Source organism: Mobula hypostoma, chromosome 3, assembly GCF_963921235.1.
Source record: "Mobula hypostoma chromosome 3, sMobHyp1.1, whole genome shotgun sequence".
In the NCBI taxonomy this organism is placed as follows: Eukaryota; Metazoa; Chordata; class Chondrichthyes; order Myliobatiformes; family Myliobatidae; genus Mobula; species Mobula hypostoma.
This window is the reverse complement of record NC_086099.1, coordinates 199,675,406-199,700,850: the sequence shown is the minus strand read 5'-3', so window position 1 is coordinate 199,700,850 and position 25,445 is coordinate 199,675,406. Positions and strand designations below refer to the sequence as shown.

Below are 25,445 nucleotides of genomic sequence, written 5' to 3'. Positions count from 1 at the left end.
ATTGTTGCTCAAAACTGGAATAAATTGGAGTAGAGTAGCACAGTCAAAATACTGGAGGAACTCAGCAGGCCAGGCAGCATCTATGGAGAGGAATAAAGAGTCAATGTTTCGAGCCAAGATACTTCATGCTGAGTTCCTCCTGTATTTTCCAGTGTTATTCTGGAATTCCAGCATCTGCAGAATCTCTTATGTTTATAAATAGGAGTAAGTGGGCCGATTTTGTGTAAATTTCTAAGTTCCCTTAACAGCCAATTGGAAATTTATCTCGTAATTTTCAACAGGAACTTCTCTCTTTTTATTAATGTTTTTCCAAAGTAACATTTTCTTAAATGAGATGAATAATAATACAAACACAAAACCATTCAATGTAAAGGGCTAATTCTTGTCCTTATTGTGATCTGTGATCACCTACAATCTCATACCCCACAGTTGCCTTGACTGTCTTGCTGATGAAGATCACGGTCAAGGTGACCCTTGTCTTTCCAGCCTCTGGATCATCCTGGGCTACTGCCATTAAACTTTGCCACAGCTCAGTTTGCTACTCATTCTGCATTAGCAATTTCACCAAAGCTCCATGCTCCAGGAGAGAAGCTTGCACAATTTGTACACAGCACACATATTCCTGAAAGAACCCTGAAAGTCAAATTCTTGGCAGGTGAGTGTTATATAGAAACATAGAAAATAGGTGCAGGAGTAGGCCATTCGGCCCTTCAAGCCTGCACCGCCATTTATTATGATCTTGGCTGATCATCCAACTCAGAACCCCGCCCCAGCCTTCCCTCCATACCCCCTGACCCCCGTAGCCACAAGGGCCATATCTAACTCCCTCTTACCTCCAAAACATGAAACATAGAGCTGGGAATGTGAGCCTTAGTTTCGTTTTCTCTTTTAGTGAAGCAAGCTCCTGTAACATGGTGGCATAATGATGCATGCCATTTACATACTTTTACATATAACACGTAATGAATTATTTAAACAACAAAGAATGCTTAAACAAGATGACTGAAATATTACTGAAGTATTAAATACACAACAATGAGCCTGTTTGTAGAAGATGGAACTTAGAACATAAAAAGTTCAGCACAAAAATAGGCCCTTTGCCCATAATGTCTATGCCGACTTTAGTACCAAATTAAGCTAAACCTATCTGCTATTAAGTGATACATATCCCTCAATTTACTGCATGAGTCTGCCTTAAATGTCACTATTGTGTTAGCTTCCTAGCACTAACTTTGCCAGTGAGTTCCAGAGACCAACTACTCTCTGTGCAAAAATCTTAGCCCACACATCTCCTTTAAGCTTTCCCCTTCTTACTTTAAAATTATGTCCTCCAGCATCTGTCCTTCCTACTTGAGTGAAAAAACCCTGTCTTTCTTATCTATACTTCCCATAATTTTATAAACCTCTATGAGGTCTCCCCACTGCTTCCAACTTTCCAGACAAAAGAATCCATGTTTGTCCAACTGCTCCCCATAGATAACAGTTTCTAACCCAGGAGTAATCCTGGTGAGACACTTCAGAGTCTCGACCTGAAACGTCCACTGTCTATTTCCCCCTGAGATGCTGCCTGACCCATTGTGTTTATCCAGTATTTTGCTTGTTGCTGAATAGGCAGTCTCTTGTATCTCTCGGCAGCATTCTGGTGAATGTCTTCTGAACTCTCCCCAAAGCTTCGTGATCCATGCGATGACCAAAGATATACGCAAAACTCCAAATGCAGCATAACCAAAGTTTTATACAGCTGCAATATAAGTTCCTGACTCATTGCCCCAACCAAGGAAGGCAAGCATACCACATTTCTTCTTTACCACCTTTCCTATTCACGTTGTCACTTTCACAAACCCATGGACTTGGACCCCAAGATCACTCCATACATCGATACCACCAGGCACTCCTGCAACAAAGAGCATACCTCCTTTGTGCACCACTCAAAAATTGGCATCCAGATCCTTCTGATTCCCTGGCAGGCCAGTCCCACACCACCCTCTTCATTGAAGCATTTGTTTTTTGTCAGTATCTGGACATGGTGAATATTGTAAAGGCCACTGCTGCTGAGCTGAACACCAACGGCTGAAAAAATCTGCGATGGATCAAAAGCAATGTTTGCCAAACACATGTGGACTTCCAACAGTTCTCCTCTGAGAACCTGGCAATAGAAAATGTTTATAGGATGTCTAAAAGAACTGTTATGGTGACATACTATGCTATTTTTAGCCATTCAACATGCAGTAAAGCAGCTTCTAGGCCCTTCAGTTGATGTCCTAATCTTTTATTATAAAGACCAACAGTTCATTTGTCTAGCTTATTGTTTTCTGTACAATGTTTAAGATAAGATTAGATTTATTTGTCACATGTCCATTGAAACATTAAATCACACAGTAAAATGCATTGTTTGTGGAGTCTGAGACCAGAAGACACAGCCTCAAAATAGAGGGGCGTCCTTTTAAAATGGAGATGACGAGGAATTTCTTTAGCCAGGGTGGTGAATCTGTGGAATTCGTTGCCATAGGCTGCTGCGGAAGTCAAGTCTTGGGTATACTTAAGGCAGAGGTTGATAGATTTTTGATTAGTCAGGGCATGAAGGGATATGGGAAGAAGGCAAGATATTGGGGCTGAGAGGTAAGATGGATTAGCCATGATGCAATTCCAGAACAGACTCGATGGGTCAATAGTCTATTTCTGCTTCTATATCTTATGGTCTATGGTCTTATGGTTTGTGTCATTAATGAGCACAGTCTCTGTCATGCTTCCATTGCTTACATAACATACACATAATTTACTATCCCTAACCTTTACGCCTTTTTTTTAAAGATTAGCTTTATTTGTCACATGTACATCGAAACATTGAAATGCACACTCAGTGACCACTTTATTAGGTACATTTGCACTTGCTCGTTCAATCAAATATCCAACCAGCCAATTATATGGCAGCAACTCATTACATAAAAGCATGCAGATATGGTCGGGGGTTTAGTTGTTGTTCAGATAAAGCATGAGATTGGGGAACAAATGTGATCTACGTGACTTTGACCGTGGAATGATGCCAGATGGAGTGGTTTGAGTATCTCAGAAACCGCTGATCTCCCGGGATTTTCATACACAACCTAGAGTTTATAAAGGATGATGTGAAAAACAAAAAAAAAACATCCAGTGAGCAGCAGTTCTGAGATCAGAGGAGAACGTGCAAAATCTGACATTATCGCATGTCTGCTCCAATACTGATTTCCTGCCAACTTGCTTAATCCATCTTTTGACGACATGAATATCACAGCGCCATGTTCCACCTGAAATGGCAGGATTTCATTCATTTATTTTGCCCACAACGTCTTCTCCCTATCACCTAGCCAACCCTCTGCCATCAACTGGCTGTATTTCAGACTGATGACCTTTTCAAGTATTGGGTGAGGAGAATCTGAGAGACATCAAGAATGGAGCTGCTTTGGACAAGAGATTCCTGCATCGATTGATCTACAACCAGTGGTGGAAAGGGACGTCTACTGGATGAAGAAATCCCTACCTCTCTTCAACCGCCATTTCACAAGTCAGGGGAAACCTGTGCTGGAGGTTTCCTTAATGTTCCATGCAGGAATTAATTGCTTTTATAACTACCTACCTTCTCATTCTAATTAAGGACCATAAGATCATGAGACAAAGGAGCAGAATTAGGCCTTTCGGTCCATCAAGTCTGCTCTGCCATTCCATCATAGCTGACTATTAGCTCTCTCAACCTCATTCTCATGTTTTCTCCCAGAACCTTCGATACCCTTACTAATCGAAAACCTATCAGCCTCTGTTTTAAATATACTCAGTGACTTGGCCTGCAAACCATCTCTGGCGATAAATTCCACAGATTCACCGCTCTCTGACTAAAGAAATTCCTCCACGTCTCTCTTGTAAAGGGACATCCTACTATTCAGATGCTGTACTCTCTGGTCCAAGACTTCCCCATTATAGGAAACATGCTGTCCATGTCAACTGTATCAAGGCCCTTCAATATTCACTAGGTATGAATGAGATCCCCCCTCATTCACCTTGCATATAGCATGTGAGTTTCTGGCACGCAAGCACATCTGCAATTAATATGGAAGTTGTTACATTGGAACAGGATTAGGGTCAGTCAATCCCAATTAATTTTGCACCCTGTTCAAAGTTCAAAGGACATTTATTATCAAAGTATGTATTCACCCTTGAGATTTGTTTCCTTACAGGCAGCCACAAGACAAAAAAATCCAAAACAACCCATTAAAAAAGATCATCAAACACCTAACGTGCAGAGAAAAAAAGACAAATTGTTCAAACAATAACAGTAAGTCAATAGAATTCACAACCGAGTTTATGAAAGTGGGTCACGGACACAAAGCCACAGCCTCAGTTCGGCGCAGAGCCGAGTAAACGTTGCGGAGTAGTGAGCTGAACGCTGTCCCTCCGGCCTCTGTCCCTGACACCCTGACCTTTTCAATCTGGCCCAGTACTTAAATCATCCAAACATCGGGTCATTCCTCGCGTGGGATCTGGGCCCTGCCGCTTCAATACGCTTTTGGGCCCGGGCCCACTGCTACAATTTGGCCTGTAGCCAACCTTCCCAATTCGGCCCAGCGCTTAAATCAATCAAACCTCAGCTCTTTCCTGCTCTCGGGCCCCGCCACCTGCTCACCTCTGCCTCGCAGGTCCCAACATTACTAATCCAACTGAGTATTCAGTCCCTCCATGGCAATCCTGGGCAGGTTAGTAAACCCGAGGTGGGGCATCTGCAGTGTCAGGGCAGTACAGTACTATAACATTTAGTGTAACACTTCACAGTGCCAGCACCCGGATTCAATTTTGCTGTTTTTGGTCAGGAGTTTGTACGTTCTCCCTGTGAGCATGTGACTGTCTTCTGGGTGCTCCCACATTCTAAGGACACATGGTTTAGGGTTACTAAGTTGTGAGCATGCTAGGTTGGCGCCAAACGCATGGCGCCACTTGCGGGCTGCCCCCCCCCCAGGACGTTGATACAAATGATGCACTTCATTATAAGCTTTGATGCTTCGACGTATATGTGACAAATAAAGCTAATCTAATCTTGCGTCTCCAGGCTTAAATATAGATCTCATCCAACTGCTTTCGCAAATGTAGTTTTCAGCAGGAATAACTAACGTGACTGCAATCAGGAAACCTGACTGGTTATCATTTTCCTTTCACAGGGTTGGTGTGGGGGGTGCGGATTCAGGCCAGCTGTGGCACTCCACCTATTGTTCTGTGTGCGAGCAGTTGACAGTACACAGAGCAGGAAAACGAAATGGGGGATTTCCAGGCTGAATGAATCGGTACGCTGCTACATCAGTTGAACCATCTGAGCATTCAGTCTCCACGTAGCACGAAGAAGCAAAAGATTAATGAAAGCTGAATTGATTAATGATTTCATACATGGAGAATTAAAAGTTAATTAAAGCACAGATAATTTGTTCGAGTTGAAATGCTAGAAAAGAATTCATGCTAGTAACAATAATATTTACTGTGAATATGCCACCCTCCTGCATCGCGCTATTAATCATTGAAACCTGGAAGTTTTTTTGGACAGTAGACAGCCATTTGGCCTATCTTGTCCATGCTGACCAAAAGTAGATTGCAAATTAATCTCACTTCCCATCTCTTGATCCATATCAAGTAGGCTCTTAAAGTAGTCATCCGGGTACTTCTTAATTAAGCTGATGTTCTTTTCTTTTTTATTTCACCTTGAGATACAATGCAGAGAAGGCCCTTCTGGCACTTCAAGCTACGCTGCCCACCAACCCCCGATTTAACCCTAGCCTAATCAAGGCACAATTTACAATGGCCAGTCAACCTACCAACCGGTACATCTTTGGAGTATGAGAGGAAACCGGAGCACCTAGAGGAAGCCCACACGTTCATGGGGAGAACGTACAAACTCCTTAAAGGCGGTGGCGGGAATTGAACACTGGTCACTGGTACTGTAACGTATCGTGCTAACCACTACGCTACTGTGTCACCCCTGTTTTCATCTTTCATTTCTGCCTTCATCTTTCTTTTAAATATCGAGTTCTTGGTGCACCTATTCACTAAGTTAAAAATATTTCCTCAATTCTCCTCTCACCTTTTATTACTTCACAACAATGCTCCATACTGCTGTAAATCCTGCAAGGTTTAGTATGTAAAATCATGAAAGAGATCAATTTTTTTTTTTGCCTTGAACTTGGAGCAAAAAGAGGAAGGAAGTGAGGAAGACAAAGGAATATTACTATTATTTCCAAAGGGCATGCCCGCAGTATCCTGATTTTGCAGCTAAGCTTTAATTCGTTGTCATTGGTTTTCATTACAAAAGAGTAAAAACTGAAGTGTACTTTCAATCATTACTGAAACAGTAAAGAAGCAAAAAAAAGCGGCATTTTTGAAAAAAAAACTGGCGGCTGTGGCAGTCACCACAGGGTGAATTAGTCAGAGAGCTAACGTAAGCACCACCCGTAAGTTACTGACATGACCTCAGTATGACTTGAGTAGTTTCAATTTTCTTTAACTTTCAACTCTGAAGCTTTAAGAGGAATACGGCAGGTTGATATATGATGGGAGTGCTTTCAAATTAATTTGGTTTCAATTTAACAATTCTGATGCACGTCCCTTGCAGATTGTTTTATGGGCTGCTTGTTTTATTTTACACCGTAACTTTAAACAGACAGGAGGTGTATCAACATCTGGATAACTGATTGGACGATGTAGATTTTATTATCCAATCAAGCTGCAAGGAGTAAAAATGCAACTGTCTGATTAGGTAGTTCAAATTTAAAAGCTTGTTTGCCTAATCCAATAGTCAGGTTTAAATACGTGCAGGTTCTGGCAAGAAGATATGTGCAATTGCGAGGCTGATACTGAGAGTATATTTGGCATTGTGGAATTAAAGCTGTTTATGTGTTGTCATCATAAACCATGCAGTTATTATTTGAAAGCATGACAGCACTGTAACATAGACACTGTCACTCAATCTATAAATACTGATTCCATAATTAACATTCAAAGATATGATTGCTGGGAAATTAAAGTTAATTTTATTTGTGCTGTGTACATCTTTATAAGTCTGATAGCGGGAAATCAATGGTTGATTCATCTGACCTCATGACTCATGCTCTGATGAGCTATAGTTACACCAGTAGACAGCCTGCAGATCAAGAAAAAACACCTGAATCAGCAAGGAAGGAGCATTCAGGACTGACGGGTTAGGAATGAAGGGTGTTTGGCAGTATCATCCTGTAGATTAAAGATCTGCCAATATGGAAGTGCAGTGGCTTAGGGAGAGAACTTCAGAGAGAAAAGACCAAATGACTAATGGATGTGCCACAAAGGCAGGGGAGGAGGTGGATGTATCATAGACTGGAGGAAAATGGGTCAGGCTATTCAATAAAATATTGTTAGAGAAAATTGGCAGTGGCTGCAACAAAGGAAGGAGATCCCTCACTGGCCTTAAGGGGCAGACCCCTCTACTTTCTGATTCATCTGCACCCTAAGCTGCTTAACTGAACGTGGAAATGGCTTGTAAGACTATAACATATAGGAGCAGAATTAGGCTATTTGGCCAGTTGGGTTTCCCCTGCCATTTCATCATAGCCAATCCAATTTTCCTCTCAGCCCTAATCTCCTGCTTTCTCTCTGTATCCCTGCTTGCCCTGAACAATCAAGAATCTTTTAACCTCTGCTTTAAATATACATAAAGTCTTGGCCTCCACAGCTACCCGTGGAAAAAAATTACACAGATTCACTAACCTCTGGCTAAAGAAATTCCTCTTTATCTCCATTCTAAAAGGACATCCCTCTATTCTGAGGCTGTGCCCTCTGGTCTTAGACCCTGCCAACAACAAAAAAAAAAATCCTCTCCACATCCACTCTGTCGAAGGATCATCTGACCCAAGTGCACAAATAGCAGTTATGTTTAAAAATGCTGGTTGAATAACGTGTCCTGCAAAAACATTCAGAATGATTCACCTCACGTTACCTCCTGTTTCCTTCAGCCATGACTCAAGGAAGGATATAGTTGCAAAGACATTGGCTCCCTATCATTCCTCTTGCACAACCTTGAAATAGGACATCTGCTACAGTTCAGTATTCAGGGGAATAACAGCTAAATTCAGTCCTGTGTTTCAAGTGAAAGATTCTAGCAAAGATCAAGTCCAGAAACATTAGCTGATTATTTTTTCTTCTTATACTTAGCCCAACTGCAGTTATTTTTAATTTGCTAAGTTTACTTCGTCGTAGAGCACAGACTTCACAAGGACGTCACCTTTTGAACAGTGATGAGAGGGCTTTTTCTTTTAGCCAGAGGGCGGTGAATCTGTGGAATTCATTGCCACAGGTGACTGTGGATGTCAAGACATTTCGGCATATTTAAAGTGGAGTTTGATAATTTCCTGATTAGTAAGGGCATCAAAGGTTATGGGGAGAAGGCAGGAGAATGGGGTTGAGAGGGAAAACAAATCAGCTATGATCGAATGGCGACGCAGACTTGATGGATCGAGTGGCCTCATTCTACTCATATGCCTATGATCACTAACAAGCCAGAGTTTATTTTCCATCCCTCAATGATCTTGAAGAGAGTACACCGGTAAACCATATAATGAATCAAACACGTTATGGAGAGGCTGCAGTCACCTATTAGGCAGGACAAGTTAGGATGGCAGAATTATTCTATAAAGAACATTGGCAGACTATTTTTGACATTATGCAGTTTCATGGACAACATTACAGATTAAAATTTGCTTAATTCAAATTTGTCCAATTAGCTGAATTCAAATTGTACCATTCTGGGATTTGAACTCTTGCCCATGGATTACCAGTCTAAAGCAGAACTGTTGTGCTACTGGACCCAATTTAGTCCCCAAAATACATACCACTAGGGATCACCTCATGCTGCATCTAATGCTGATTGGACATGGTACCTCTCTATTGCCTGGTTCCATAATAAACTGTACCTGCATCAGCTAATCCATCAAGAGACTGCTACATTCAATATAATTAATTTATGTCCCCATAAAGCATCTGGCAAATGCAGAGGAGACTAGAGACAGCAGTGTCACAACCAGGAGAACAGATCCTCTTAATGCTGCTGTCTTGGCCGATTACTTCATTGGCATGAATTCAAAAATGTTTCCAGTAAGTGGTATATTTATCCCTTTCACTGCTCAGTGAGTATGGTAGATTCCTTGATTATTCAAATAATTCCTTTCAACAGAGATAATGCGGGACAGCAATGAATTAAAATTGCTTTGCACGTAATTATTTTCATCCAATTGCCTCCTTCAAGACAGCAAATTTCTAAATTGCAGATCGTCACCTATTTATGTTCCAGAGGATATGTATGTGGGAAATTCTGTCACTGTATCTTTCTGTAGAATATCATGTTTGTGGACTGCTAGGAACGTCCGATTCCTATACACTGTACATTCATGTAATGCTGCATTCTCTTCCAGCCAACCTCCTTGACAAAGATAGGTCATTTCGATGAATATAAAATCATCTAGCCAGTCACATCTTTGTACTTGGTCTGACTTTGGAGTAGTAGTGGAATTGCTAAGTAGATTGTTGCAATGTACTGTATATTGAATTATCGTCTGAACTGTAAATAGGCGATGCTCTTCCCTGTATCCTTGAAACTCTAAATTTCACATCTATTTATTACCCACAGTTCGACATTAAGAAGTTAAGTATTTTTGGAGCACTTGGGCAATTTGATCAGAAAGGTTCAAATCTTTCTTGTTCACCGAGTCACTAATTTTGAACATGAATCTATGACAATGGGAGATGGAATAATATGTAAACTATTATTAATTCTAGCCAAGCAGAGAAAGAAAAATCAGATTGTTTCCCGATCACTGTGCCTTTTGAGGGAATGGAAACTGCAAAAAGGGTGTGATTATGCTAGAGAAGGGCAGAGGAGATTCATCAAGACATTACCTGAATAGATGGCAGTCTTTACCCTGATCAAGAAAATTACCTGCTTGGATTTTATTCAGTATTTTAGGCAAATAAATTATGCATTTGATATAATTAAAATCTCATAAACCTGTGAATGCAGGCTTAAATATAGAACATTTCACAAATTGCTTTGAATCAGCTGTACTTTCCAAATATATGGTAAACTGTTATTTGTTATTTTTGAATGGAAGTTAAGGATCTGTTCAGGATCTTTTTTAAGTGGACTTAATGAATTTTTGAAGAAGTGGATAACAGAACAGTGTTTGATTTTAGGACTGGCAAGTTAGTCTTCAGAGCCCATCTACAACTCTTGCCCACACAGAGATGAAGGGCCAAATATCTTTCTTTAAGAGACACAAGAGACTGCAAATGTTTGAATCTAGAGCAACACACAAAATGCTGGAGGAACTTAATAGGTCAGGCAGCATCCATGGTGGGAAATGGATAGTGAACATTTTTGGTTGTTAGTTTCATCTTTCTTATTCAAACACAGGAAACAATTTAGTCCGTTGAATCTGTGCGAGCTTCCTTTCCCTGTACCTGTGCGACCTGTATGCCCAACAAATCCCCTTCTGAAGCTTTGGGTCTGTAAATCTCTGTGAGTCCGCTGGGCTACTTGAAGCTCCAATGTCTACGTGTCCAAGCTCAAATCCAAGTCCGTTGGAGTTGAGGGACTGTGTATGTGTGCTCCGATGAGAGGGAGGAATGGTAGATATTTTTCTTTTTCTTGTTTTGTTGCTTGCTGTGTTCAGTGTTCTTCTGCCAAACATTGTGGGCGTGCTATGTTGGCTGCGGAATGTGTGGTGACCCCAGCACACTCTCGGGGTGTTGGTTGTTAATGCAAACCACGTAGTTCACTGTGTTTCAACATACACATGATAAATAAACTTGAATCTTGAATGTTTAAAGTAGAAGGAGGTACTTTCCCATAGCCAATTTACCTATGAGTACATCTTTGAGATGTGGGGAAAAAGTAAGACCCAGTGGAAACTACAGTCAGAGGCGGAGGCGGATTATTGAAATTCCAGGATTGGGATCAGGATTGAAATCAGGTCCCTGAAGCTGTGAGTTGGCAGTACTAATTGCTGCATAATCCACAGAGGGCCAGGAAGTACCCAGCAGATCAGGCTGTCAACTGTTCCTGATGAGAGGTCATAAAAAACTGCAGTGATAACAGACACCGAAGTAACTTTCCAAAATAGGATCAAACAATAAAATATACAATTTGTGTCAAATCTCATTGAATCATTTTCCAACAAGATTCCCAATTTCACTGATGCTATTGTAGGCAAAGTGAAGCAACAATTCCAAGACCTGTTTTTACTCAATGTATGATATTTCTATTGCTGGCTAGGATTTCTTGTGTGGGTTCCAGGACTCCTTTCATCATTTCCAGTAAAGTACTGGAAGACCAGCCAGGACATCTACAAGGTTTAAATTACAGTGAACTCCTAAAGAATTTCTGCACATATTGAAAGAAGAGTTTTGTACATGTTGATAATTTCAAACAGGGGTTAGGGAGCATTGACGTCCCTCCTAGTGGAAAGATAGTCCATCCAGACCCGTTCTCAATGGAGGTCAAGTCTACATTGGTTTATTGATACTTTCAGTTGTGACGAACCTGCAAGAGGTCTAAGATTGGGTGGTCGGTCCGCACCTGTGTTCAATTTCTGCCGCGGTCCGTAAAGAGTTTGGATGTTCTCCAAGTGCTCCAGGCTTTTCCCGCATCCCAAAGAATAGGGGTAATTGGGCAGCTCAGGGTCATTGGGCCTGAAGGGCATATTGCTATGCTGTATCTCTAAATAGATATTCAAGTCTTGCAGAACTCAACAAAATGCCTTTTTCTAAAAGGAAAAATGTCATTTCCACGTTTTCTGATGACAGACATTTTCAGAATGGTCAGAACAACACTCAATGTGATTCTATAAAAGGAGTCTTTCTTCCCCTGTAGGTTTTCTACTATTGATCAAAATCAGAACAGCTGAAATTATTAAAATACATATTTCTACAGAAGGAGGAGGTTTAAGGATCTGCCTAAACTGGGTGGGTTTGATTGACCCAACACCGATTAGCTGCCTGGGCTAATTCGTGGGAAGATAGGGTTTGCAATTGCAAGTGACTAAACAATATAGATCTGTATTCTTTGGAGGTTAGAAAAATAAGCAGTGATCCGAATGAAACAAGATTAAAGGGCACGACCTTAAGATATTTCTTCGAGTGGGAGAGTTTTGAAGGATAGAACATTGCTACAAGATAAAGGGCAAATATTTAGAACTGTGGTGAGTAGACTTTCTTTTTTCAGAGGGAGGGGAATCTCAGGAATTCTTTATTGTGAAGGCTGAGTCACGGGAGATACTGAAAGAGGAGATACACACATTTTTTAAAAATCAGGGAACTGAGAACTGCATGGAGCTGGCACAGAGTCGTCGAGACCCGTGTCATATTAGCCTTGATCATATCAAATGGCGGACAAGCTTACGGAGTCACAAGGCTTACGCCTGCTCCTTGTGTTCTGAGTATTTGTTGTCACAATTTCTGAATAAAACCAGCTCTTGTGGGGGACCAGGGAACACCAGACTGAAGATTTGCTCCTCAGTAAGGCATGCTATTGGACACAACCTGCATTGAAAATCCAATTAAAAGAAAGAGAACTTCAATTCACAGCATTGGAAATATATTTATGTCTTATAAATTAAATGGTGCGGAAAATGACTAGGTATAAATGCACATGAAGATTAATTTTTACACAAGTCTTTTGCTATAAATTCCTAAGTTTAGAAACTACGCATATTTCTTAATATAATCTTCAAATCACAAAAGAAAACCCAGCCTGGAGTTTGCTTCACCTTGTGCTTTGATCAAAAACATTGTTAACCTTTGCCCTTCACCCTCCAGTTTATTTCCTGTCCTTTTTCCTATATTCAATAGTTCTTGGACTGCAGGAATTGTTTGCCAATGCAAGCTGTATTCATTCGGGTTTCAGCACAAAGAGGAAAGCCAAGGCCAATGCTTCTCGATTAAAGCTTTGGGAAAACAATTACTCTTTTTCCAGCATTTAGTTTCTCCTAATACAGTAGAGAACACGGCTGTCAATTTATTCTCCCGTCCTTGCCTTCCCCAGAGCCCAACAATGTACCTTTTCTCTTCACGCATACAGTTCATTCTAAAAATATTTCTACCATCTTTACAAATGTGTTATATGAGTAACAGACCCACAGTGACGTTTCCCTACATTTTTATAATTCCATATGAAAATATTTTTCAATCTTCCTTTTAAAACTCCTGCTGCTAATCTTACTCATTTTAAATCCTCCTACTCCTGGCCAATGGAATACTTACCAACCCCCCCCCCCCACCACCATTTTCCTCTCTCAAACCTTTTACGATAATTTTAAATATTTTATTAACTTCCTGTTAATCTCTCCTGCTACTGCAAATATAACCCAAAGTCATAAATATCTCACCACGTCATTTTTAATTTCCTTTTCAAATTGCCATTTTATTGAGTTTCAATTCTTAGGGCTGGAAATGCTGAGACCACAATTGGCAAGGGGTGAACAATGATCTTTGTCACTCATTTATCCACCACAGGTTTTATCCTTCACTGCCCAACAGAAAGCTAGAGAAAAAGGAGAGGGCTATGTGGTGGGGAAGGGTTAGATTGACCTTAGAGAAAACTAAAAGTTCGGCACATCATGGACCAAAGAGCCTTTACGGTGCGACTATGTTCCACGGATACTTCAGTAAATGAAGCAAGATTTTAAACCAGATACGCTAGTTTCAGCATTATCTCTATGAATTATTCTTCTGGCTCATCTTTTATTCCATTACATAGATTTACATAATACAATCAAGAATGCATCATGTAGGCACTTGAAAGCAACTTGCTGAAATGACAGAAGTATCCCAGATCAAGTCAGCATTGAGAAGTATAAGCAAATGTATTCTGACTGATTACTGTAGACAGCACTGCACTGGAGTGAAGAAAACACTCTGCCAGCATTAAAGCATTATCAATTAGGCTTCAAAAGTGCTGATTCGTTCTGGCCATATCTGCTTTCTCATTAAATGGATTCCATATATTATGGGAAGAACTCTCATTTTCAAGTGTGTCAGCAGAAAGCGTTAGCTTTCATAATACTGCCTAGAAGCCAAATTCCAACCAGCCTCTTTTCACCTGTACCCTCAGCAAACTTGCTGCTTCATCGGTTCTGACTTGCTCAGATGCACGTCAGCAGCCGAGCTGAAATTTGGAGCAATCCCAAATGATTTCCTTCTTACTCCGGGGGTGGAGGTTGACGGGCATTTAAGTTGGGAAGTTATCCCTAACTTTCATTCAGATAAGTTATAAAACACTGGCATATTAGAAATTATTCTCGGCTTGCTCTTCCTCCCCTTAAAATTCAGTCCTTGGCTTCTACTAAGGGAGGTCAAGTAATATAGCAATGATACACAGTGGAATGATTGAGACCAGGCCCTGACTCTGTAGGTATCTCAATTGAAAACCCAGATCCATTCATTCCACCGCTGGTTGCTGCCGTGTGTTTCAACAATACTCCATAAATATGACATTACTCATGATTCTGGCCCATTGTCTGCTACATGTTAAACAGCGCATGCATCAAGGTTAAACTTGCATCAGACAGAATGACGGTCACTAAAATGAGGGCCATTGAAATAAATGAAACTAAAAAGAGGGTCAAGAGACTCGAAGAGACCAGGAAGAAATGAAGCGAGAGAGGCACATTCTGTTAAGAATTTTCCATTGTTTTACAATAAAAAATACATTCATACAGAAATATAACATTCTTGCAAAAAACAATTTCAAATAAAACCTTGTAAAAAGATTTCAAATAACAAAATTTTACAAAGAGGTTGGAGATAAACAGGGCTTTTAAAATGAAACGTGAAACATCAATAATAAGAACAATTTTAATTGCAACCCAAGGTCATACGGTTTCATTAAGGCTCCATTATCCACAGAACAGTATGGATACTGTTCATAGGCTAGTTAATAGAAAAATAGTAAATGGCCTAACCTTTTCTTCCAGTGAATTCAACCATAATTTTTATATATATTGCATTAAAAAGCACAAGCTGATTCAAGTTTTTAACTTTCTGTCAATGGCATTCTTATCAAGTGGCTTGTTACAACTAGGTAGAGCATTGCATACACATGCAGAGTTTAAAAAACGCTGTAAATTGTCTTCAAAAAGCAGCTGCCTCTATGGTTTTTGGCAAATAAAAAAATGCATAGAAGGGAAAGTGTGTATGTCTCTGCCCTCAAAACCATGTGTTTGTGTAAACATTATAGTAACATCCAACCCCATTCCTCTCCATCAGCCCCTCCAGGCCCACCCTGAATCCAACAATTTAATCAGCAGCAGTTCCTGATGTTCAAGGATTTTTTTTGTGCGTTTTTAAAACACCTAAGTGATTAAAATTCAGGAAGCGTTTTTCTAGTCAGCCTTCACAACTGTGAAATACAATGGCTTTCTGACTAGGTTTGCAATCCTAGCAATTGCATTTCTCTTGCCTGCCGAAATGCATCTCAGCCAGACCATTGATGGGTCAAATTAAGATATTGCACTCCAGACAGCTCAATATCTAATGTGCCGAATCAGCAGACTAACAAAAGAAAATTAGTGCTAGCAAAGGGCCCAATGAGCCACTTTATATGATTCATCCTGTGCTGGAGTCTCTCCAATGTCACTGTTAACCAATATAAATCTTCCATTTTACTACATTAAGGTTAAAGTGAAGATGCTTTTTCAGAATTAACAGTGCTTTACAGCCAAGCGATTTGTCATGGTCATTTTTATGCTCGGAGTACTAGGAATGTGTTACCATTACAGCACATCAATATATTTTTTTTATATAATATAAAAAGAACATCTTCAATGAAATTACTATATACTCAATAGATCATTTTAATACATTATATTCAGTCAAAATAAAAAAATAAAACTAATATTTAATACTTGGGTAGACAAAAATTGGCATTTTGTACTCAGAAAATTAAAGAAAAGTTTTTTTTATTGTTTCCATGTCAAAGACAGAAAGAGGCATAGAGTACAAGATCATGTGATAGGGAGCCTTAATGGAGCCCAAGTCACCCATACCCCTGTCTGGTGACCCACATGAGATTGCTACATTTACTGTAGCAAGGTCACTTTCATAAGGCACCATTATTTCATGTCAACAGTGCATTAACATTTAGAAACCAGAAATTAGTCCTCAGGCATAAATAAAAAGACCAAAATTAGCTGCTTAAGTAAATCAGTTGCTAAGCTATAGTGGTATTCAACCAAAAAAGGTCCAGGCTTCCTTTACTCTATGTAACATTTGCCCAAACAGATTTTTTTTTCCTTTAAACTGCACATAATCGGAATCAAATTGCAGTCCCCAATTACAAAGAAAGAAAAGTGTACAATCCCCAGAATCATGCAACACCTTTCTGTTTATCATGAAAGTTATAGTTGTGTTATATCCTTAATACACAGCTTATACAATGGATTACAAATTAGCTTTTTTTTGTAGCAAGTGAACAAGGCTACTCGACACATTGCACATTTATCAGCTGCACCAGACACCAAAAGCTCCTCTCACACGGGAAAGGGGTCGGTCTCCTGTCCAGATTCAGTGCCTTGCTTAAGGCGTGGAACAGGGAAGACATTTGGCGGTTATCCCATCTCCAGGCACGTCCCTCTCTCTACCTTTCTCTTTCGATCGCGCGCTCACACACACTCATCCAGCCCACTTTAAAGCAATCTTACCTCACCACAAGAAAAAAATCATTGGTCCTCTCATCATACAATCAACCTTAGTCAACCATGTTCTCAGTGCACATGCTCACAGCAGGAACTTGGCAGCCACTCATAACGTTAGGTACCAATGTATGCATCCAGGAAAATTCCCAGATACCATCCACCACAGATGCTATGCCGCCTCTCACTCTTAACAGTCTCTGAGAACACCCTGACAAATAAAGGTCCTGGAGGCTACTGGGTAGGGTGCAAAATGGCATGCTTTGGCTGGAGCATACGTTCCTCCTCGTGTGGCAGTTCAATTGTGAAGCTGAATCGCCAACCGACTTTCATTCTGCACTCTCAGATGTGTCTCTTCATGTGAAGGGCCAAGTGGTCAGACCTAGAGAAACACCTGGTGTGGGAACACAAGGAGGACAAGCAATGAGGGAGGTGAGGAGCAGCGTTTTGTATTCTGAAACAGTTTGATTTCTTTTCAAGTTTGTGAAAATAGGTTCGGAGCAAATGCTGGAAACACTCAGGCCAGGCCACATGTGGGAAGAGAAGCAGTGAGCATTTCATTTTGAAAACATTACCCCACCTTCTCATCCCATGAATACAGCCTGACCTGCTGAGTATTTTCAGCAGTGTTTGTTTTTATTTTACATGTCCATCATCCGTGGTTTCCTTTCATTGACATGTATCGATCCAGGTTTAGATCTGCACATTGTTATTGGAAAAAAACTAGAATATATATTTTAATAATTCCCAGTTTTCCTCAATATGATCTATACTTACAAAAATCGCAATAACTTTCTCATGACTCTCTTACAGAAATTATCATGTACTAGTTCAATATAACTGGTACACACAAAAGCCATTATCAGTACACAAAATGGACTCTGCTCAAGGCCTTGCACTCCTTAACCTCTGACTGCATCTTGCTTAAAGAACTAAACCCCCAGCACATAAGATAATGACTATATATGAAACTTTAGTGGTGCCAGGCAGAAAATAACAAGCTAGAAAGATATCCCTGTTGACTAGTGGGGTTACACTCTTAACATCTGTTGTGGCCTTAGCTGAAGGAGCCTGCAAGAAGCAAAGTTGTACAACACAATGCATGCTTGGAGGATTCACTGCTGAATTATCAAGCAAATATTATTGAATTATCTTTTGGCCACGATTGCGTCACACTTTATTCAAAGTATTACCAAGACGCAATCTTCATTCAAATTGCCCAAGTTCAAATTTTGGCTTCAGAAGTCCACATGCACACCTCTGCTTTCAAAGAACTATGAGTTATTAGCAAAAGGATGATCAACGCTTAAGACACGTTGCTCCCTCTTTTGCAAGAAAATTCCAATTTAGTTTAAATAGAAGCAACAACTCTTCCCAGTAGATTTAAAACTGTCATGGAAAATTAAAATCCTATCGGTCTTCCAGACTGAATGTTATAGTCTGAAAGTAACTGGCTAAAACTGCAACAACAGTTTTACCTCTAACATTTTCAATTGGTAATTTGTTTTGATACCCAGTAGATAGTTAGGAATGAGAATGGCCTATGCTTGGGAAAAGCATTTACAACAGTCCCCTGCATCTTTACGTCAATGTATATATTTTTAAAATTAGGTTGTCAAGAAAACTGGTGATTTGTCTCCAAGTTGTTTTATATTTTTTTTTAATCCTTCAATACTACCTAACAGTAAAAGAGAATTCAAAGCATCATTTCCTTCCTTTGCAACACCTATAAAACATCTCCTCCTGTCACTCTTAGTTTTTATATAAGCACCAAGAATTCAATGCACAGATCACAAAATAGCGATCTTGATTGCTTTACATCAGTGATAAGCCCTGATTAAATCCCAAATAAAACAAAATTAACAAATTAAAGCAAGTCAAAGTTATTTGATTTGTGTTTACAACCCTCTCATACCTGTCACAATGAGTGCATTTAAATGGTTTTGCCCCAGTGTGTTTCCTGAAGTGCCTCGTAAGTTCATCGCTTCGTGCAAATCGCCATTCACAGCCTTCCCATGAACACCTGTAAGGCTTTTCACCTGTGGACGTTAAACAGGGGTGTATCAAACAGCAGAACACAAACTTGGCTGAAAAACTGTACCATTTTCAATGCAAAAAATAAAGAAGCCTTTTGTAAAATAAAATCCCCGCTGGCATTCCAAGATATATATTAATGATATGCACTGACTTGATAGTAATTTGTCAAAATAAAAATGAGGTGCGAGGTCTTAAGTACCAGCTAGTTGTGATTCAAATTTCAGCCATCATTAATATTTATGATTTTCCAGTAATCAGCTTTGAGAGAACTACTTTGAGAGAAGGTGAGAGTACAATAAAGGCATATAGGGAAAGAAAGTGAAAGAGAAAGAGTGCAAGATCACCAGGTTTCCTGACGCTTGTCATACAAGCAATGTTGTTGGCTCCAGTTTTTTTTTTAAACAGCCACTAAATCACAGAAACACTTGAGTGACAACATTTGCCATGTCACCCTTTACTTCAAGAGTGCAAATACAGTGAACCATATTAAAGCACTGTACATATATTGAAGGCCTGATACACAAGCTATTTGCAGAATGTTAATAAGCATGTCCGTTTATGACTGTCTGCAACATAGCATTGGCAGCAGTAGTACTGCTGAGTGCTTTGATACATCATAGTGCCAATAGAAGACAATTCTCCTCTGCCACTACGTGCCTGTAACAGAGCCACAGAAGCCATAAAGAAATACAAAGAATATGTTTTTACTTCATGACCAAATGTATTAACACTGCTTCAGAGGCTGGCATTTAGACTGTGCAAGAATGAAACGTTAATTAAACCAATTTCTGAGGAATGTAATTATTTGGAAAAAAGATTCAATCATCCCACAGCCACTGGAACAGTGTCTAACAACACTTCAATTATCTTGGCATTTCATTTTAACCAGCATTTTAAATTTCCTATTGCCTTGGTTCCCAAATTCAGAATGGAGAGTTTAAATCTGATACAAAGTTTCTAAGTATTATGTCTATGAATGCTCTGAGCATTTTGACTTTTTAAAAATCCCTGATATGTGCCTGCCTGCTTCATTTCCTGGATTGTAACCAGCACTCAGCCCATCTCTTTGTTTAGAAGTTTTGAAAATTGCTCTTAGCACTGTTGTATCCTTTCGTGTGAATCGTCTAAGTGTTGGCTTACACTGACTTTAATGGAGCCAGGCCAGTATTCAGCCAGCTATATCCAGGGAACTGATCGTAACACTCAAGACACTGTAAGGTTTGCAGGAGCTTCCCTCACTAATGTTATGCTACTGGAATCACAGCTTCCATTGCTCAATTCACAATTTATGTTTTTGGGCAGATCTCTTTAAAACTGTGTCTTGTTTTATACATTTATAGTGGGCAGGGTTTGTAGCAGGGCTTTAATAGGCTGTAACTCCATCCCAAAAACAGATTAGGCATGGATTTATGAATATCTGTGTTAGTGAGATCTCAGGAATGTGTATCACTAAGTTGATTATTTTAAGTTCAAATGTTCTTGAAATGATTTCTCTCAAGAAAATTTCCTTTCTGGTGGTTGAAAGCATTGGCGAAAATTGACGTGTATTATCTTTAGCACACAAATAGAATAGGAATAACGCTTTTCATATTGTACAGAATCTTGACTGTCCCAGAAAGGTACAGTAACATACATATTTTAAATGGGCAGTTCTAAACAAGAGGACAATCATCCCAGTCCATGCATTAACAAAGGGAGCATCTGCAGTATGGATTACCAAATCAGATCAGGAATAGATGTAATGGCAGAGTGACTGCTTCATCAATAATCCTGCACACAAGCTACACCACCCCCAACCTCTCCAAACAAAAGAAGTATCTATTCCCTTTAAGCAGTGGCGTCTTCAAGGCAGTAGGATAAAAATTAAATTGAGCTGACTTGCAGCAAACACTGCGTTGCAGATATTTTAAAAGCAGGATTGTGTTTGGGTAAAGTTTGTTTCTGCGGTTATAAAACTGCGTAGCAATTAGGCTGCAAATAATTACCCGAATTTCCAGTTCTCTTTTTAGATCCCATACCAGAGGCTCTCTTTCTGTAGGGAATAGGGGCTTTTGATTAAATGCTTATGATGCACGGTGTGCTCTGACTTTGCTGACTGATATTGGCTTGCCTTAATGCAATGACCTATGCTTTTGTTGCCTGTCATGTCATTTCTCCCAGTACTTTATACACAGATCACCGAAACAATGGTAAATGTGTGAATCTGAACAATATCGTCGTTTGCCCATCTATGAATGGCTGAAAGATGGTGTACTATTCATTCCAAACCCAACAACCAAAAAAAAAACACCCTGCTTTTGAAAAAATCACTCCGTCAAATTGCTTTAACATTCTTCCTAGAAAGAGGATTGCCAAGTCTAAATGTCATGGCAGGCTGGAATTCACATGTGGGTCTTTAAAGCTGACTGCCCGACACTTCAATTATATGCCTACGCAACTGTTGTTTCTTGCCATGCAAGACAAGAAACAAATCAAAACTTGACCATTTTAAAGAGGCTCTGCTTTCTTCTGCAATGTTTGGGGCCAAACAGAAGAGGTTTAATTCAGCACTTGTAGGAAAACAATCCAAAGGATCATAGAACTACACAGAATGGAAAGAGGCCATTCAGCCCATCTAAGCCAGTTCATTGAAAGAGTCTTTGCAAATAATTCTCTCTTCTGCCTTGCCCCAGAGGCTGCACAAACATACTTATTAATATTCCGTAAACAACTTCAGCATCAGCCCTCAAAGATGAACTGTATTTATTGTAGATCATTTCAGTTGTAAGCCTGGATCAAAAAGTGAATTAGCAAACAAAAAAAAACCTAAGGAGGAAACATAACTGCCACTGTTCTCTGGATCCTCATGCAGTTCTCTACTAACCTGTGTGAGTACGTTGATGTGCTTTTAGGTGTGAGCTTTTGGTGTAAACTTTCCTACATCCATTGAACTGACACCAATGGACCCTTCTCCTGCCATCGGGTGACGCTTCGCCATTCACCGGACTAGATTTTTCCAACGATTTTGTAGAATTTCCACCACGAATTTTAACTGCATTCAGCTCGGGAATGTTTGCTGGTGGGTTGCTCCACAGCTGTTGAGAAGACTCCTTGGCTAGTTCTGGAGACGAGGGAGGGGTGGACAGAACTGGAGAGTTTACATTTCCAGAGTTCACCAGGACAGTATTTAAAGGGTTTGAGGTATAGTTTACCGTAGGCGAAAGCTCCTCAGAGCTGTCCAGGGACTCGCTGCTTACATCAGAGCTCATGCTATTTGTTTCCAGGTTCTGATTTTCCTGGCTCTCCTCTTCCATTAAGTTTGCATTCTTCTTGTCAGTTTCGTCCTTGTCCCCACAGACCATAATGATTTTGCTCAGGATATCATCCTGCCCATCGAATCTAAAGTCAGAAGCTGAAACATAGGGCTCACTTTGAAGGTACCGCTCCAACTCCAGGCATGTCTGAAAGAGAGATGGGAGTAATGGTTAATAAAAGGAAGTTGCCGCTTTGCAAAGGACCTGCAGTCGATTTCTTCTAAATTTTTAAAAGGTATGAGAACACAATCATTTCACCAGTTGAGATTTCTAAAATACTTCAAACATGGGAAAGGGGTACAGCAAGGGCTCTGTCGACGAATAAATTCAAGATAAAGAACAATAGATTATTGGATATTGAGAGAGAGACTTTAGCTCAGAAAAGTGTTCCTGAAATGAAAGGTGAATTATGATCTTATTGAACAGTGGAGCAGGAACAAGGGGCCAAATAGCTTTTTTTTCTTTCTACTTGGACTCTGAAGCCAAAGGCATTCTTTAAATGTTATTTAAATATAAAAAGAACACTTCCATTTTTACTGTTTGTAAGAACAAACAAGTGTATTTAACACTAAGCACAATTAAATATGCTGAGCAGCACTGATGAGGTCACTAACTACATATTCACAATAATTTACCAGAACTTAGAGGGAGGTGACTTTTAGTGGTAGCTATCTTGTCATTAAGAAGCTTCTCCTTCCTTTAATGTATATTCATTTGCTTAGAAAGACTGTCATTATGCGAGTCTGATCCAATGCAAAGCAGAACTGGATTCCCTCCACTCGAAAAACCTGTTCAAAACCAACTTTCTGTTGCCTGTTGTAACTGACAACAGAAAGCCATATTTAATAAGGCTGACACACTCACTGTACTGGATTCAAAATACTGGCCTGTTAGAGAGACTACCAAAGAACCGCAGCTTCCTGTATGTGTAAACGTGACCTATCAGCTATTTCAAAAGAATTTCGTGCTCAGGAATGGATCTCACCAGCTTACAGTCAATCCGAGAAACCTTGGCCTAGTTCACCTTCTTTGTGTGTTGACTAAAATACCAATTAGGGAAAAAAAATATAGGAAAGCAATGTTCAACAGGATGCAGCAAAGGAAATTACTCTGGAATGCTCTTGGGAAGTCCCATAGTGCAAAAACATTTCCCCCCCTCTCTCTCTGTATCTTTGGCAAACAACGCCAAGTGAGTCATCACGCTGTTTCTTCATTAGAAGATACTTCCTTTACGTCTCTACCATCTACACGAGCCCCTCTCAAACATGGAAAAAAAACGCAGGGGGGCAGAATGGCGTGAGCAACGCTGCTTTTTTTTGTATTCGCCTTTACCACAAGTTGCTTGGCTCAGCATTTACCAACCGTGTTCACGGCAGCCAATGAATCAATGCAAGAAACTCTTTCAAAAAAAAATGAACTATGCTCTTTTGGTTGCCTACAAACAATGAAACCACAGATGGAAACCTCAGTGTACTCTTAATTAAAATTATTGCATTCGTGTTTTGGAATATTTTAGAACAAAATTGTCTTATTGGCCACCTTATTTTTCTACAAAAGTGGGGTCCATTACTATGTGCAGACTAATTGTGATTTTTAAAAATTTAAACCAGTCTTATTTTGCCTTTACAATCATTTATGTTCCTCATTTGGCATTTCACAATACTTCATCGGATATTGGACAGGACATATATTACATCAACAAAGTAAAAAGTTCATTACTGACGACTGTTCCTTATTTTTGTTAAACTCGCTCCTGTGTTTGATATAAGATTTCATTTTTAAAGAGCACGGTTCAAAAACGAAACATTGCAGACCGTGTTCAACGCTTCTGTCTCCTCCTCCAAGCCAAACCTCCCAGTAAACACATTAGCTGCAAGACCGAACTGTATTTCGCTGTAGTAAAAATGCCTCTCAAGGCTAAGCGAAGACGAGTTTGGCTGTCTGCCCAAATCCCAAATGCCTGAAGGAAACTACTTGGATCAATTTCAATCACGTACTGAATGTTTCAGCTTCTTTTGAAGAACAGGGGATTGGGGGGGCGGTGGGGGGGGGAGTTGATTTGAAGACGCATGCAATTACACAACGCAAGGGCTTTAAACAAGCTGTATCTCCATGCTGTTCAAACCATCCTTAGGTCTTCGACAAACATCATAAGCATTTGAACTCGGTTTATCTTTTGCTATTCTTATGGTAATTGGCGTTATCTCGAGGGAAACATTACAGCAAGCTACTTCAAACGACATTCCTTTCAACTACATTTGTAAATACAAAATAAAAACCACCAGGATGCGACTGGCAGGTCTTCTGGTTAGCATATTATTCTTAAAAAAATCTCAGATACAAAATAGCATTCGATGTAAAGACAATGCTAATAGCTTGTTTAGCGTGGCTTTAACTTGTTTGGAAGACTCGATGAGCTGACAATAGTCAATACAGCTCTCAAGTTTTTTTTATTACACTTGGCAATTTGACAGTTGCTGCAACTGGCAAATTTGAGTCAGTTTGAGTCTTGCAAACTGGAGTCTGCTAGAAGTATTCCAAGTGCAAATCTGATTCGATACAGCAAATCCTCTATCCAGCAGAGATGCATGCAATAACAATTATAAAAATAAAGGAATAAATAACGTTGGGTATTACAAAATGAGAAATAGGCTCAAAAGCAATAGACAGCTAGTCTAACAAATGCGTGTCATTGTGTACGGCAGTCAAACATATACACACAGACACACACACACAGAATACCCTCCTTCAAAATAACTAATATTCACCTGCTGCCAATATTCTTCAAGTGATGCCAGACCTGAAAAGTAGCCAGTGTCGTGCACAATCTGAAGCTCTTGGAAAATGCTGCACCTCGGTAGAACATCCATGCTGTTTGGTTGTGATCGTACTAGTTCAGTATTTCTCTTTTCTTTTTTGTATTTAAAGTTCAAATGGTTCAATAGGCGAAAAGTTTCTCAACAAAAAAGGCAGATTGCACAACACAAAGATGCAGAAGGTTAACCCGAGCCAGCCGTCAGAATGAGAAGGAAGAGATAGAGTGAGAGACCCCCTATCTCTCACTCACTCATATACATGAACACCGACAACGCAGCGGAGCTCCACTTCCCTATTGAGAGAGAAGCCCAGCCGAACGGCCACGGTCCCGCCCCTTTCTCTTCCACGTGATCTGCCTTGCCCGCAAGCCCCGCCCTCTTTCCCCCTCCGCCCCTCAACCAATCGCACCACCTCGAGTCGCCGCTGCGTGCATGATGTCATGAGTGACCAATGGGAGCGCACGACGCTCCGCCCAGGGCAGCCCTCGAAAACAGTGTATTGGTCCGTCCGAAGTAACACAGAAATTGATTGGTTAATGGCGTCACGCAGTTGTTGCCCCTCTGCTGCCAACTGA

At 40.1% G+C, this 25,445-nt stretch overlaps 1 protein-coding gene across 1 annotated transcript; it reads right to left on the bottom strand.

The window, feature by feature from the left end:
• Positions 1 to 14,711: 14,711 nt before the first annotated feature.
• klf6a (Kruppel like factor 6a) lies at positions 14,712 to 25,189 on the bottom strand. The gene is made up of 4 exons (XM_063044378.1): positions 24,823 to 25,189; positions 21,625 to 22,201; positions 18,640 to 18,763; positions 14,712 to 17,118 (listed from the first exon to the last, which is right to left on the bottom strand). The coding sequence occupies exons 1-4, from the start codon at positions 24,922 to 24,924 to the stop codon at positions 17,067 to 17,069; spliced, it is 855 nt and encodes a 284-aa protein (XP_062900448.1). The 5' UTR covers positions 24,925 to 25,189; the 3' UTR covers positions 14,712 to 17,066.
• Positions 25,190 to 25,445: the final 256 nt, after the last annotated feature.